The 12,758-nt window shown below is 43.5% G+C and overlaps 1 protein-coding gene across 1 annotated transcript in view; it reads right to left on the reverse strand.

Annotated features, from left to right (window-relative positions):
- LOC110506954 (unconventional myosin-IXAa) overlaps positions 1-12,758 on the reverse strand; it is a 212,133-nt gene that overhangs the window by 45,535 nt on the left and 153,840 nt on the right. The window contains exons 17-21 of the mRNA XM_036981793.1: positions 11,882-12,019; positions 10,198-10,237; positions 9,913-10,035; positions 6,553-6,744; positions 4,253-4,375 (exon numbers count right to left, since the gene is read on the reverse strand). Of these exons, the coding sequence (XP_036837688.1) occupies positions 4,253-4,375; positions 6,553-6,744; positions 9,913-10,035; positions 10,198-10,237; positions 11,882-12,019 (616 nt within the window). The remainder of the gene's footprint in view (positions 1-4,252; positions 4,376-6,552; positions 6,745-9,912; positions 10,036-10,197; positions 10,238-11,881; positions 12,020-12,758) is intronic.

Raw genomic sequence — 12,758 nt, forward strand, 5'->3', positions numbered from 1 at the left:
CTACTATAGTGACAGGCAGCTGGGTGAATAGAACCACCATGGTTTTAATCTACTATAGTGACAGGCAGCTGGGTGAATAGTACCATGGTTTTAATCTACTGTAGTGACAGGCAGCTGGGTGAAAAGTACCATGGTTTTAATCTACTATAGTGACAGGCAGCAGGGTGAATAGTACCATGGTTTTAATCTACTATAGTGATTATAGTGGGTGAATAGAACCATGGTTTTAATCTACTATAGTGACAGGCAGCTGGGTGAATAGAACCATGGTTTTAATCTACTATAGTGACTATAGTGGGTGAATAGAACCATGGTTTTAATCTACTATAGTGACAGGCAGCTGGGTGAATAGTACCATGGTTTAAATCTACTATAGTGACAGGCAGCTGGGTGAATAGTACCATGGTTTTAATCTACTGTAGTGACAGGCAGCTGGGTGAATAGAACCATGGTTTTAATCTACTATAGTGACAGGCAGCTGGGTGAATAGAACCATGGTTTTAATCTACTATAGTGACTATAGTGGGTGAATAGAACCATGGTTTTAATCTACTATAGTGACAGGCAGCTGGGTGAATAGTACCATGGTTTTAATCTACTGTAGTGACAGGTAGCTGGGTGAATAGTACCATGGTTTTAATCTACTATAGTGACAGGCAGCTGGGTGAATAGTATCATGGTTTAAATCTACTATAGTGACAGGCAGCTGGGTGAATAGAACCATGGTTTTAATCTACTATAGTGACAGGCAGCTGGGTGAATAGAACCATGGTTTTAATCTACTATAGTGACTATAGTGGGTGAATAGAACCATGGTTTTAATCTACTATAGTGACAGGCAGCTGGGTGAATAGTACCATGGTTTTAATCTACTGTAGTGACAGGTAGCTGGGTGAATAGTACCATGGTTTTAATCTACTATAGTGACAGGCAGCTGGGTGAATAGTATCATGGTTTAAATCTACTATAGTGACAGGCAGCAGGGTGAATAGTACCATGGTTTTAATCTACTATAGTGACAGGCAGCAGGGTGAATAGTACCATGGTTTTAATCTACTATAGTGACAGGCAGCTGGGTGAATCGTATCATGGTTTAAATCTACTATAGTGACAGGCAGTAGGGTGAATAGTACCATGGTTTTAATATACTGTAGTGACAGGCAGCTGGGTGAATAGTACCATGGTTTTAATCTACTATAGTGACAGGCAGCAGGGTGAATAGTACCATGGTTTTAATCTACTATAGTGACAGGCAGCAGGGTGAATAGTACCATGGTTTTAATCTACTATAGTGACAGGCAGCTGGGTGAATAGTATCATGGTTTAAATCTACTATAGTGACAGGCAGTAGGGTGAATAGTACCATGGTTTTAATATACTGTAGTGACAGGCAGCTGGGTGAATAGTACCATGGTTTTAATCTACTATAGTGACAGGCAGCTGGGTGAACAGAACCATGGTTTAAATCTACTGCAGTGACAGGCAGCAGGGTGAATAGTACCATGGTTTTAATTACTGTAGTGACAGGCAGCAGGGTGAATAGTACCATGGTTTTAATCTACTATAGTGACAGGCAGTAGGTTGAATAGTACCATGGTTTTAATCTACTATAGTGACAGGCAGTAGGGTGAATAGTACCATGGTTTTAATATACTATAGTGACAGACAGTAGGGTGAATAGTACCATGGTTTTAATATACTGTAGTGACAGGCAGCTGGGTGAATAGTACCATGGTTTTAATCTACTATAGTGACAGGCAGCTGGGTGAATAGTACCATGGTTTTAATCTACTATAGTGACAGGCAGCAGGGTGAATAGTACCATGGTTTTAATCTACTATAGTGACAGGCAGCTGGGTGAATAGTATCATGGTTTTAATCTACTATAGTGACAGGCAGCTGGGTGAATAGTACCATGGTTTTAATCTACTGTAGTGACAGGCAGCTTGGTGAATAGTACCATGGTTTAAATCTACTATAGTGACAGGCAGCTGGGTGAATAGTACCATGGTTTTAATCTACTGTAGTGACAGGCAGCTGGGTGAATAGAACCATGGTTTTAATCTACTATAGTGACAATAGTCGGTGAATAGTACCATGGTTTTAATCTACTGTAGTGACAGGCAGCAGGGTGAATAGTACCATTGTTTTAATCTACTGTAGTGACAGGCAGCTGGGTGAATAGTACCATGGTTTTAATCTACTATAGTGACAGGCAGCAGGGTGAATAGTACCATTGTTTTAATCTACTGTAGTGACAGGCAGCTTGGTGAATAGTACCATGGTTTAAATCTACTGTAGTGACAGGCAGCTGGGTGAATAGAACCATGGTTTTAATCTACTATAGTGATTATAGTGGGTGAATAGAACCATGGTTTTAATCTACTATAGTGACAGGCAGCTGGGTGAATAGAACCATGGTTTTAATCTACTATAGTGACTATAGTGGGTGAATAGAACCATGGTTTTAATCTACTATAGTGACAGGCAGCTGGGTGAATAGTACCAGGGTTTAAATCTACTATAGTGACAGGCAGCTGGGTGAATAGTACCATGGTTTTAATCTACTGTAGTGACAGGCAGCTGGGTGAATAGAACCATGGTTTTAATCTACTATAGTGACAGGCAGCTGGGTGAATAGAACCATGGTTTTAATCTACTATAGTGACTATAGTGGGTGAATAGAACCATGGTTTTAATCTACTATAGTGACAGGCAGCTGGGTGAATAGTACCATGGTTTTAATCTACTGTAGTGACAGGCAGCTGGGTGAATAGTACCATGGTTTTAATCTACTATAGTGACAGGCAGCTGGGTGAATAGTACCATGGGTTTAATCTACTGTAGTGACAGGCAGCAGGGTGAATAGTACCATGGTTTTAATCTACTATAGTGACAGGCAGCTGGGTGAATAGAACCACCATGGTTTTAATCTACTATAGTGACAGGCAGCTGGGTGAATAGTACCATGGTTTTAATCTACTGTAGTGACAGGCAGCTGGGTGAATAGTACCATGGTTTTAATCTACTATAGTGACAGGCAGCAGGGTGAATAGTACCATGGTTTTAATCTACTATAGTGACAGGCAGTAGGGTGAATAGTACCATGGTTTTAATCTACTATAGTGATTATAGTGGGTGAATAGAACCATGGTTTTAATCTACTATAGTGACAGGCAGCTGGGTGAATAGAACCATGGTTTTAATCTACTATAGTGACTATAGTGGGTGAATAGAACCATGGTTTTAATCTACTATAGTGACAGGCAGCTGGGTGAATAGTACCATGGTTTAAATCTACTATAGTGACAGGCAGCTGGGTGAATAGTACCATGGTTTTAATCTACTGTAGTGACAGGCAGCTGGGTGAATAGAACCATGGTTTTAATCTACTATAGTGACAGGCAGCTGGGTGAATAGAACCATGGTTTTAATCTACTATAGTGACTATAGTGGGTGAATAGAACCATGGTTTTAATCTACTATAGTGACAGGCAGCTGGGTGAATAGTACCATGGTTTTAATCTACTGTAGTGACAGGTAGCTGGGTGAATAGTACCATGGTTTTAATCTACTATAGTGACAGGCAGCTGGGTGAATAGTACCATGGTTTTAATCTACTGTAGTGACAGGCAGCTGGGTGAATAGTACCATGGTTTTAATCTACTATAGTGACAGGCAGCTGGGTGAATAGTACCATGGTTTTAATCTACTGTAGTGACAGGCAGCAGGGTGAATAGTACCATGGTTTTAATCTACTATAGTGACAGGCAGCTGGGTGAATAGTACCATGGTTTTAATCTACTATAGTGACAGGCAGCTGGGTGAATAGTACCATGGTTTAAATATACTATAGTGACAGGCAGCTGGGTGAATAGTACCATGGTTTAAATCTACTATAGTGACAGGCAGCAGGGTGAATAGTACCATGGTTTAAATATACTATAGTGACAGGCAGTAGGGTGAATAGTACCATGGTTTAAATATACTATAGTGACAGGCAGCTGGGTGAATAGAACCACCATGGTTTAAATATACTATAGTGACAGGCAGCAGGGTGAATAGTACCATGGTTTAAATATACTATAGTGACAGGCAGTAGGGTGAATAGTACCATGGTTTAAATATACTATAGTGACAGGCAGTAGGGTGAATAGTACCATGGTTTAAATATACTATAGTGACAGGCAGCTGGGTGAATAGTACCATGGTTTAAATATACTATAGTGACAGGCAGTAGGGTGAATAGTACCATGGTTTTGCCAACTTGGTATCCATCGGGAGCAAGGTCCACCTGGCCCAGATACTGTCCGATGCCTTCCTGGGTGGCACTGGTGCCCTCGGGTAGCAGCACGTGGAAGTGGCGGATGAAATCCTGCCAGGCAAGTAGAGGGAAAATGAGAAACACACACAAAAAACGGTTATTATAAATGTAGGAGGCAGTCCTCAACGGCCACGGTCTCTACTGGTCGACTCTTCTCTATGGCACTGTACTGATCAGCTGTTTGACTGGCCTTCTCTCCATTGGTCTGAATCTGTCGCAGGGAGCACAAAACACTGCAGCCCCTGAGGATTGGAGCTGTTCATTTCTAAGTGACATCACCAGCTAGTCTGAGGACAAGATCCAGTTTGGGGCACATGTGGTTTTAGGGATAGTCCATGGTGATATTTACAGGGAGACTAACTAACATCATCAAAAAAAGATTCACTCTCCCACTCCTCCAAACGGAGGCCCGTTATCTGATGTCAACACAGTAGGGCAGTCTGGGAAACCGGTGAAAGCTGTAGGGGTGTGGCTGACTGACTGGGAAACAGATGCTGTGTTTTTACAATTACCCCCACAGGGCCGAGTGTTTCATTACAGACTATAGAGGCCCTGTTCTCCACCATGACCTCAGGACAGTCTTCAGAAGATGACACGCGCTCCAGATATTTTTCATCATCACAGAGGACCGCAGCTCTAATCTGTCAGGGGAATTCAGATAAATGACAATGTCAGGCTGAGGCTAAAACTAGCTCGTGTTGTGAGTAAGTTAATGAGCGTACGGGCGGGGCATTTCTTGTCGTTTCACCGTCAAGGTTGTGTATTACAAACGTTCCATCACAGTGGTTTTTCCCGGTGATCTAATGTTTGGCTTCCACAGCTGTAAACACTAGCTCAACGGTTCCTTACAGGACAAGCAATACACAAAAATAAAAGGTGATGCTACTATAAAACTGAAGGATTTGCTAAAAGTACAGTAACAAGCTAGACACTAGACAATCTATAACATTATTGTGACATTACTGTACCCAACTGTCCTAATAGTCCCACAATACTATCATACAAACATCAAACTTAGTCTTCGAGACAATATGGCCACCACTTCAAATCGCAAGCAAGTAATTTCTTACAGCAGACGCCATTGTTTGCTCAATGAATAGCACGATAAGTAGCATACAACTGATCCCAATCACCAAGCCAACTGAAACACAGAAAGAAGTGGAAACAATGACTCAGATGTTGGACTTGACTCGGAGGTTACTGAGCAACAGAGGACATGACTCGGAGGTTACTGAGGAATAGAGGAAATTGCACCAGGGCTCGAGTCCACACCACCTTTGGACAGAAGGAAAATGTTAACGTTGTCGCTAATGAGTGACTGAAACTTGCACTCTTTGTTTCATGTTTCCAGGATAGAAGACCGGCAGATTAACTGACTAATGTCTACGATGTGAGTGTTTCCTGGAGAGAAGACCAGCAGATTAACTGACTAATGTCTACGATGTGAGTGTTTCCAGGATAGAAGACCGGCAGATTAACTGACTAATGTACTGTACTCTGGAGCGGGGTTGATTTGGAGGTGGAGGGTCCGTCATGGTCTGGGGCAGTGTGTCACAGCATCTTCGGACTGAGCTTGTTGTCATTGCAGGAAATCAACGCTGCGCATTACAGCGAGGAAGACATCCTCCTCCCCTCCTCATCCTCCTCCCTCATGTGGTACCCATCCTGACATGACCCTCCAGCATGATAATGCCACCTGCCATACTGCTCGTTCTGTGCGTGATTTCCTGCAAGACAGGAATTTCAGTGTTCTGCCATGGCCATCGAAGAGCCCGGATCTCAATCCCATTGAGCATGTCTGGGACCTGTTGGATCTGAGGGTGAGGGCCATTCCCCACAGAAATGTCCGGGAACTTGCAGGTGCCTTTTTGGAAGAGTGGGGTAACATCTCACAGCAAGAACAGTCAAATCTGGAGCAGTCCATGAGGAGATGCACTGCAGTACTTAATGCAGCTGGTGGCCACACCAGATACTGACTAATACTTTTGATTTTGACCCCCCTTTGTTCAGGGACACATTATTAAATTTCTGTTAGTCACATGTCTGTGGAACTTGTTCAGTTTATGTCTCAGTTGTTGAATTTTGTTATGTTCATACAAATATTTACACATGTTAAGTTTGATGAAATAAACTCATTGACAGTGAGAGGATGTTTCTTTTTAGTTTGTGTGTGTGTGTGTGTGTGTGAGTTTGAGTACGTGTCTGTGCATCTGTACAAAACTGCTTACCTGGAAGGTGTACTTGATGCTGTAGCCTGACTGGCGGATGCGCACGGTCTCCAGCATACCCGTGTAGCGGAGCTGCCTGAGCACCAGGCCCTCGTTGAAGCGCAGGGGCAGCTTCTCTGCATTAGAACGGATGCATTTGACAAAGTAGGGCTCTGATTGGCCCAGAGTCTCCATCAGCTTATTGAGAGAGGCCTGTGGTAGGACAGATCAGGGGTGCCATCATTAGTCCAAAACGTTTATTTAAAAAAAACCCTGTTAATAACTCCAAACGGAAAACATTTCTATTGGACAAATTCAGGTAGGCCCCTCCCTATTTCATTTGCTTCTGTTTGGTTCCTAGTGAATACATACCAGGGCATTGACTTCACCAAAAACATATTAAACATCGTATAAACAGACAGAAATAATACACGGACGGCACATTGGCTTTGTTGGTTTTATAGCAGGGAGGAGTGGTTTTGTTGGTGTACTGTGGCTTGTTTTATAGCAGGGAGAAGTGGTTTTGTCTGGTGTGAATAAATTGTTGTCATATCTTTATAACCTTTTTAACCACATAATAAAAGACTGTCTAGGATAAAAGGCTAGTGTGTCCTTGGCTGCTGTAGCATGGAGGGTTGGGGTGAGGAGAGAGACGGGTCCTCTTGGGTTCTCTTGCGCCGGACAACAAGAAAAAGACTGGGTGAGGTCCATCTGAATGCTTCTTACGAAGCCACTCCTTCGTTGCCCGGGCGGTGTGTTTGGGATCATTGTCATGCTGAAAGACCCAGCCACGTTTCATGCTTCACAGTAGGTATGGTGTTCTTTGGATGCAACTCAGCATTCTTTGTCCTCCAAACACGACGAGTTGAGTTTTTACCAAAAAGTTCTATTTTGGTTTCATCTGACCATATGACATTCTCCCAATCTTCTTCTGGATCATCCAAATGCTCTCTAGCAAACTTCAGACGGGCCTGGACATGTACTGGCTTAAGCAGGGGGACACGTCTGGCACTGCAGGATTTGAGTCCCTGGCGGCGTAGTGTGTTACTGATGGTAGGCTTTGTTACTTTGGTCCCAGCTCTCTGCAGGTCATTCACTAGGTCCCCTCGTGTGGTTCTGGGATTTTTGCTCACCGTTCTTGTGATCATTTTAACCCCACGGGGTGAGATCTTGCGTGGAGCCCCAGATCGAGGGAAATTATCAGTGGTCTTGTATGTCTTCCATTTCCTAATAATTGCTCCCACAGTTGATTTCTTCAAACCAAGCTGCTTACCTATTGCAGATTCAGTCTTCCCAGCCTGGTGCAGGTCTACAATTTAGTTTCTGGTGTCCTTTGACAGCTCTTTAGTCTTGGCCATAGTGGAGTTTGGAGTGTGACTGTTTGAGGTTGTGGACAGGTGTCTTTTATACTGATAACAAGTTCAAACAGGTGCCATTAATACAGGTAACGAGTGGAGGACAGAGGAGCCTCTTAAAGAAGAAGTTACAAGTCTGTGAGAGCCAGGAATCTTGATTGTTTGTAGGTAACCAAATACTTATTTTCCACCATAATTTGCAAATAAATTCATTAAAATCCTACAATGTGATTTTCTGAAATGTTTTCTCTTATTTTGTCTGTCATAGTTGAAGTGTACCTATGATGAAAATTACAGGCCTCTCATCTTTTTAAGTGGGAGAACTTGCACAATATTGGTGGCTGACTAAATACCTTTTTGCCCTATATGTATGTACATATATGTGTGTGTGTGTGTGTGTGTGGCTATTTTGGTGGCCAGGAATGCACTTCCCCCCACTCCATTCAGAAGATGAAGGCAATCAGCCACACAACAGGATGTGGGAAGTGATGTCACCACTCGCAGCCTTCTGCCCAGGCTTCCTGCCAGCCAGAGAGGGTTAGAGTACAGGCCAGGGCTAGTGGATATGGGATTGTTGTTGTGGGGGTGGTCACGCCTCTTTACTCTCATACTGCGTCCCAAATGCCCCCCCTACTCCAGGTCCTGATCAAAACTAGTGCACTATGTAGGGAATAGGGAGTAATTTGGGACTCCTCCTCCCCCACTGTGAGCCAGGAGCAATAGAGACAGCCAGGCATGAGAAAAGACACAACAGAGTTAAGAAAGACAAGATGGTGGGAGGGGATGGAGAGATGATTATGGCTGTGATAAAGGGGACGATCATAACTGAGATGAGTTGACAACGTCCCCTTCTGTTTCATCAGCCTACTCAGCTGGTCTTAGAGAAGCTGGGGACTTCCATTTTTAAGTATTTACCTTTACTTTGGCGACTACAAAGTCATTTTTAAACCTAGTTTGAAAGTAACTGTTCTTTCTGGAAGGTGTGCTGCACCATTTTCCCCTACATTTTCCCCCAACATAGTCCAGCAATTTGAGTTCAACCAATGAGCATCAGCCCCTTGTCATATGAGACAGCAGGCAAGATGCAGATGATGAACACACAGCAGGGCGAGAGCAATGACGTGTAGCACATATGTCATGTAGTACGCCATTTTCTGGGAACACTTTCGGCTCGTGAGCACTATTTTCCAAACTACTGGCTAAAAAGTATACAAAAGTGCCAGAGAATCTTTTTAATATAAAATAGCAATATGGGTTTTATTATATTCTTTTTGACATGGTGAAATCTGCTCAACTGAGCTGAACATTCATCATCAGGGATCACACTAGTTTCCAAAGTGACAGAGACATGGGGATGTTCTTGACAAGAGATGCTTTTTATGGCCTATTAAATTGTACTTTTTCCCCCAACCCAGACACGATGTCATCGTTGTCTTTTGGGTGGGATGATAAAAAGAAAAAGACGTCACAGGCTGGGACCTGACAGTGGGCGGACAGACAGACAGACGAGGTTTTAAAAAGACGTCACAGGCTGGGACCCGACACTGGGCGGGCAGACAGGCGTACAGGCAGAGGGAGGAGGTTGTAAGAGACAGCTCATGGGACAACACCCAGAGTTCCAGAGAACATCCATACTGTCAGCTGGACTCAGCTGGTCACTTCCAATACACATCCCAGATACGTGTAGCAGAGAGATGTCAACCCTAACCACTGATCTGAGGTCAGTTTTGTATTTTATCCCCTGATACACAGGTGTCAAACTCCAGTCCTCGAGGGCCAGCGGGTCATCGCTCCTCCCTTGTACTTGATTGATCAATTAAGGTCACTGATTAGTTAGGAACTCCTCTCACTTTGTTGTCTAGGTCTTAATGGGCGTAATTGGACAAGAATTTAAAAGATATAACAAAAACCAGGAGCCTCATGGCCCGCCAGGATTTAAGTTTGGCACCCTTGCCCTAATAGTTAAGGGCATGATTTGGGAAAGATACACTGATCCTAGATGTGTGCTTAAGGGGGACTGACTGACCTGGAACTGAGCGCTGATGCTGGGTGGTTTCTTCTTCTTGTGGAGGTGGAGGAGGGACTTGGTGATGCGGTCGTGCAGCGTCAGGTTGCTGAGATACTTTAGGGACTTGACGTCAAGCAAGTGCTGCGGTAACAGAGAAGAACACACAGCCAGTATGAGTCAGCACTAGTACCATCACTAGCGGTTTAAACACAAGGTGGCTTATAACAAGGTGGCTTAACAAGGTGGCTTAACAAGGTGGCTTAACAAGGTGGCTTAACAAGGTGGCTTAACAAGGTGGCTTACCTTTGGAAGACTGGGCTTTGATTTGTAGTTTTTGTTTCTCCTGGTAAAAGAGAGCAGATGGTTTTAGGGACTTAGAAGAATATCTACACTGCGTCTTCTCTACCAGGCCAAAATAGGGCATAAAGAGGAGTGGTGTAGGAGGTTTGAGACAGAAACAGTCAGTCCTGACAGTAACTTAAGGAGTGGTGTAGGAGGTTTTAGACAGAAAGTCAGTCCTGACTGTAACTTAAGCAGTGCTGGTGGTGGGTGGGTGACCAGTGTTAACTTCTTTGGGACTGGGGGGCAGTATTGAGTAGCTTGGATAAAAAGGTGCCCAGAGTAAACTACCTGCTACTCAGGGCCAAAAGCTAGAATATGCATATAATTAGTAGATTTGGATAGAAAACACTCTGAAGTTTCTAAAACTGTTTGAATAATGTCTGAGTATAACAGAACTCATATGGCAGGCAAAAACCTGAGAAAAAAATCCAACCAGGAAGTGGGAAATATGAGGTTTGTAGTTTTTCCAAGTCATTGCGTATCGAATATACAGTGTCTATGGGGTCATATTGCACTTCCTAAGACTTCCACTAGATGTCAACAGTCTTTAGAACTTTGTTGGATGCTTCTACTGTGAAGGAGGGGAGAATGAGAGCTGTTTGAGACAGGGGTCTGGCAGAGTGCCATGAGCTCAGTCTCGCGCGCTCCCGTGAGAGTTAGCTGCATTCCATTGCATTTCTACAGACAAAGCAATTCTCCGGTTGAAACATTATTGAAGATTTATGATAAAAACATCCTAAAGATTGATTCTATACTTCGTTTGACAGGTTTCTACGAACTGTAATATGACTTTTCGTCTGAACTTTCGCCTGGACTTGCCTGCGCCTCCTGAGTTTGGATTTGTGTACTAAACGCGCGAACAAAAAGGAGGTATTTGGACATAAATGATGGCCTTTATCGAACAAAACAAACATTTATTGTGGAACTGGGATTCCTGGGAGTGCATTCTGATGAAGTGAAGTGAATATTTATAATGCTATTTCTGACTTCTGTTGACTCCACAACATGGCGGGTATCTGTATGGCTTGTTTTTTTGTCTGATCGCCATCCTCAGATTATCGCATGGTGTGCTTTTTCTGTAACGTTTTTTTTTAGCAATGTTTATTATGAGTATTTCTGTAAATTGATGTGTCTCTCTGCAAAATCACCAGATGTTTTGGAACTACTGAACATAACGCGCCAATGTATACTGATTTTAGGATAGAAATATGAACTTTATCGAACAAAACATATATGTATTGTGTAACATGAAGTCCTATGAGTGTCATCTGATGAAGATCATAAAAGGTTAGTGATTCATTTTATCTCTATTTCTGCTTTTTGTGACTCCTCTCTTTGGCTGGAAAATGGCGGTGTTTTTCTGTGACTAGGTGCTGACCTAACATAATTGTTTGGTGTGCTTTCGTTGTAAAGCCTTTTTGAAAATCAGACACTGTGCCTGGATTTACAACAAGTTTATCTTTAAAATTGTGTAAAATGCTATCTTTAAAATTGTGTAAAATGCTTGTATGTTTGAGGAATTTTAATTACGGGATTTCTGTTGTTTTGAATTTGGCGCTCTGCAATTTCACTGGCTGTTGGCGAGGTGGGACGCTACCGTCCCGAATATCCCAGAGAGGTTAAACTAAGATGTTGAGTCACTCACATGAGGATGCCGTGGGCTCTCTCCAGGAGCTTGCTGCTGGTGGAGTTGACAAAAATTCCTCCGTCCTCTTCCGTGTTGGACCCGCTGGATGACAGGCGGCTCTGACGCCCACCACGCCCATTCCAGCCCACACCATCCCTGGTTAGGAAGTTTCAAATGATCCACAGTTAAAAATATGCCTTGAGGAAATAGAGATTTCATTTTAGCTGGACAACTTGGAAAGAGCTGGGAAAAAGCTTAAATAAGAAAATGCTTGACCAACATTGACTCTATTCCATGTCCTGTAGACATATTAAGCACAACTACAAATGGCATATGCTATCCTAGCCCTAGGTTCAGCAGTGTAAAGCCTCAGGCCTCAAGGTAAACCCTGGTCATCCTAGCGAAGCGCCTGAACAAACAGCAGGTTTTTCTATCAACACAGCGGCTCGGGTCGGTTAACGGTCAATCCCTAACACCAAACCCCCTAACACCAAACCCCTTAAGCCCTGAGGGGAGGAGTCAGGAGAGAGAGAGAAAGACACTCCTGAGTAACCACTGGTAGTATACTGCATCAGGACTGGGGAGGAGAAGGAGATCCATCATGGATTCCACCCGGTAAGCCATCAGGGCTGGAGAGGAGGAGATCCATCATGGATTCCACCCGGTAAACCATCAGGACTGGGGAGAAGAAGGTCATCTATCATGGATTCCACCCAGTAAGCCATCAGGACTGGGGAGAAGGTCCTCTATCATGGATTCTACCCGGTAAGCCATCAGGACTGGGGAGAAGGATATCCATCATGGATTCCACCCGGTAAGCCATCAGGACTGGGGAGAAGGTCATCTATCATGGATTCCACCCGGTAAGCCATCAGGACTGGGGAGAAGGCCATCC

This window comes from Oncorhynchus mykiss, chromosome 6, assembly GCF_013265735.2.
Source record: "Oncorhynchus mykiss isolate Arlee chromosome 6, USDA_OmykA_1.1, whole genome shotgun sequence".
NCBI lineage: Eukaryota > Metazoa > Chordata > Actinopteri > Salmoniformes > Salmonidae > Oncorhynchus > Oncorhynchus mykiss.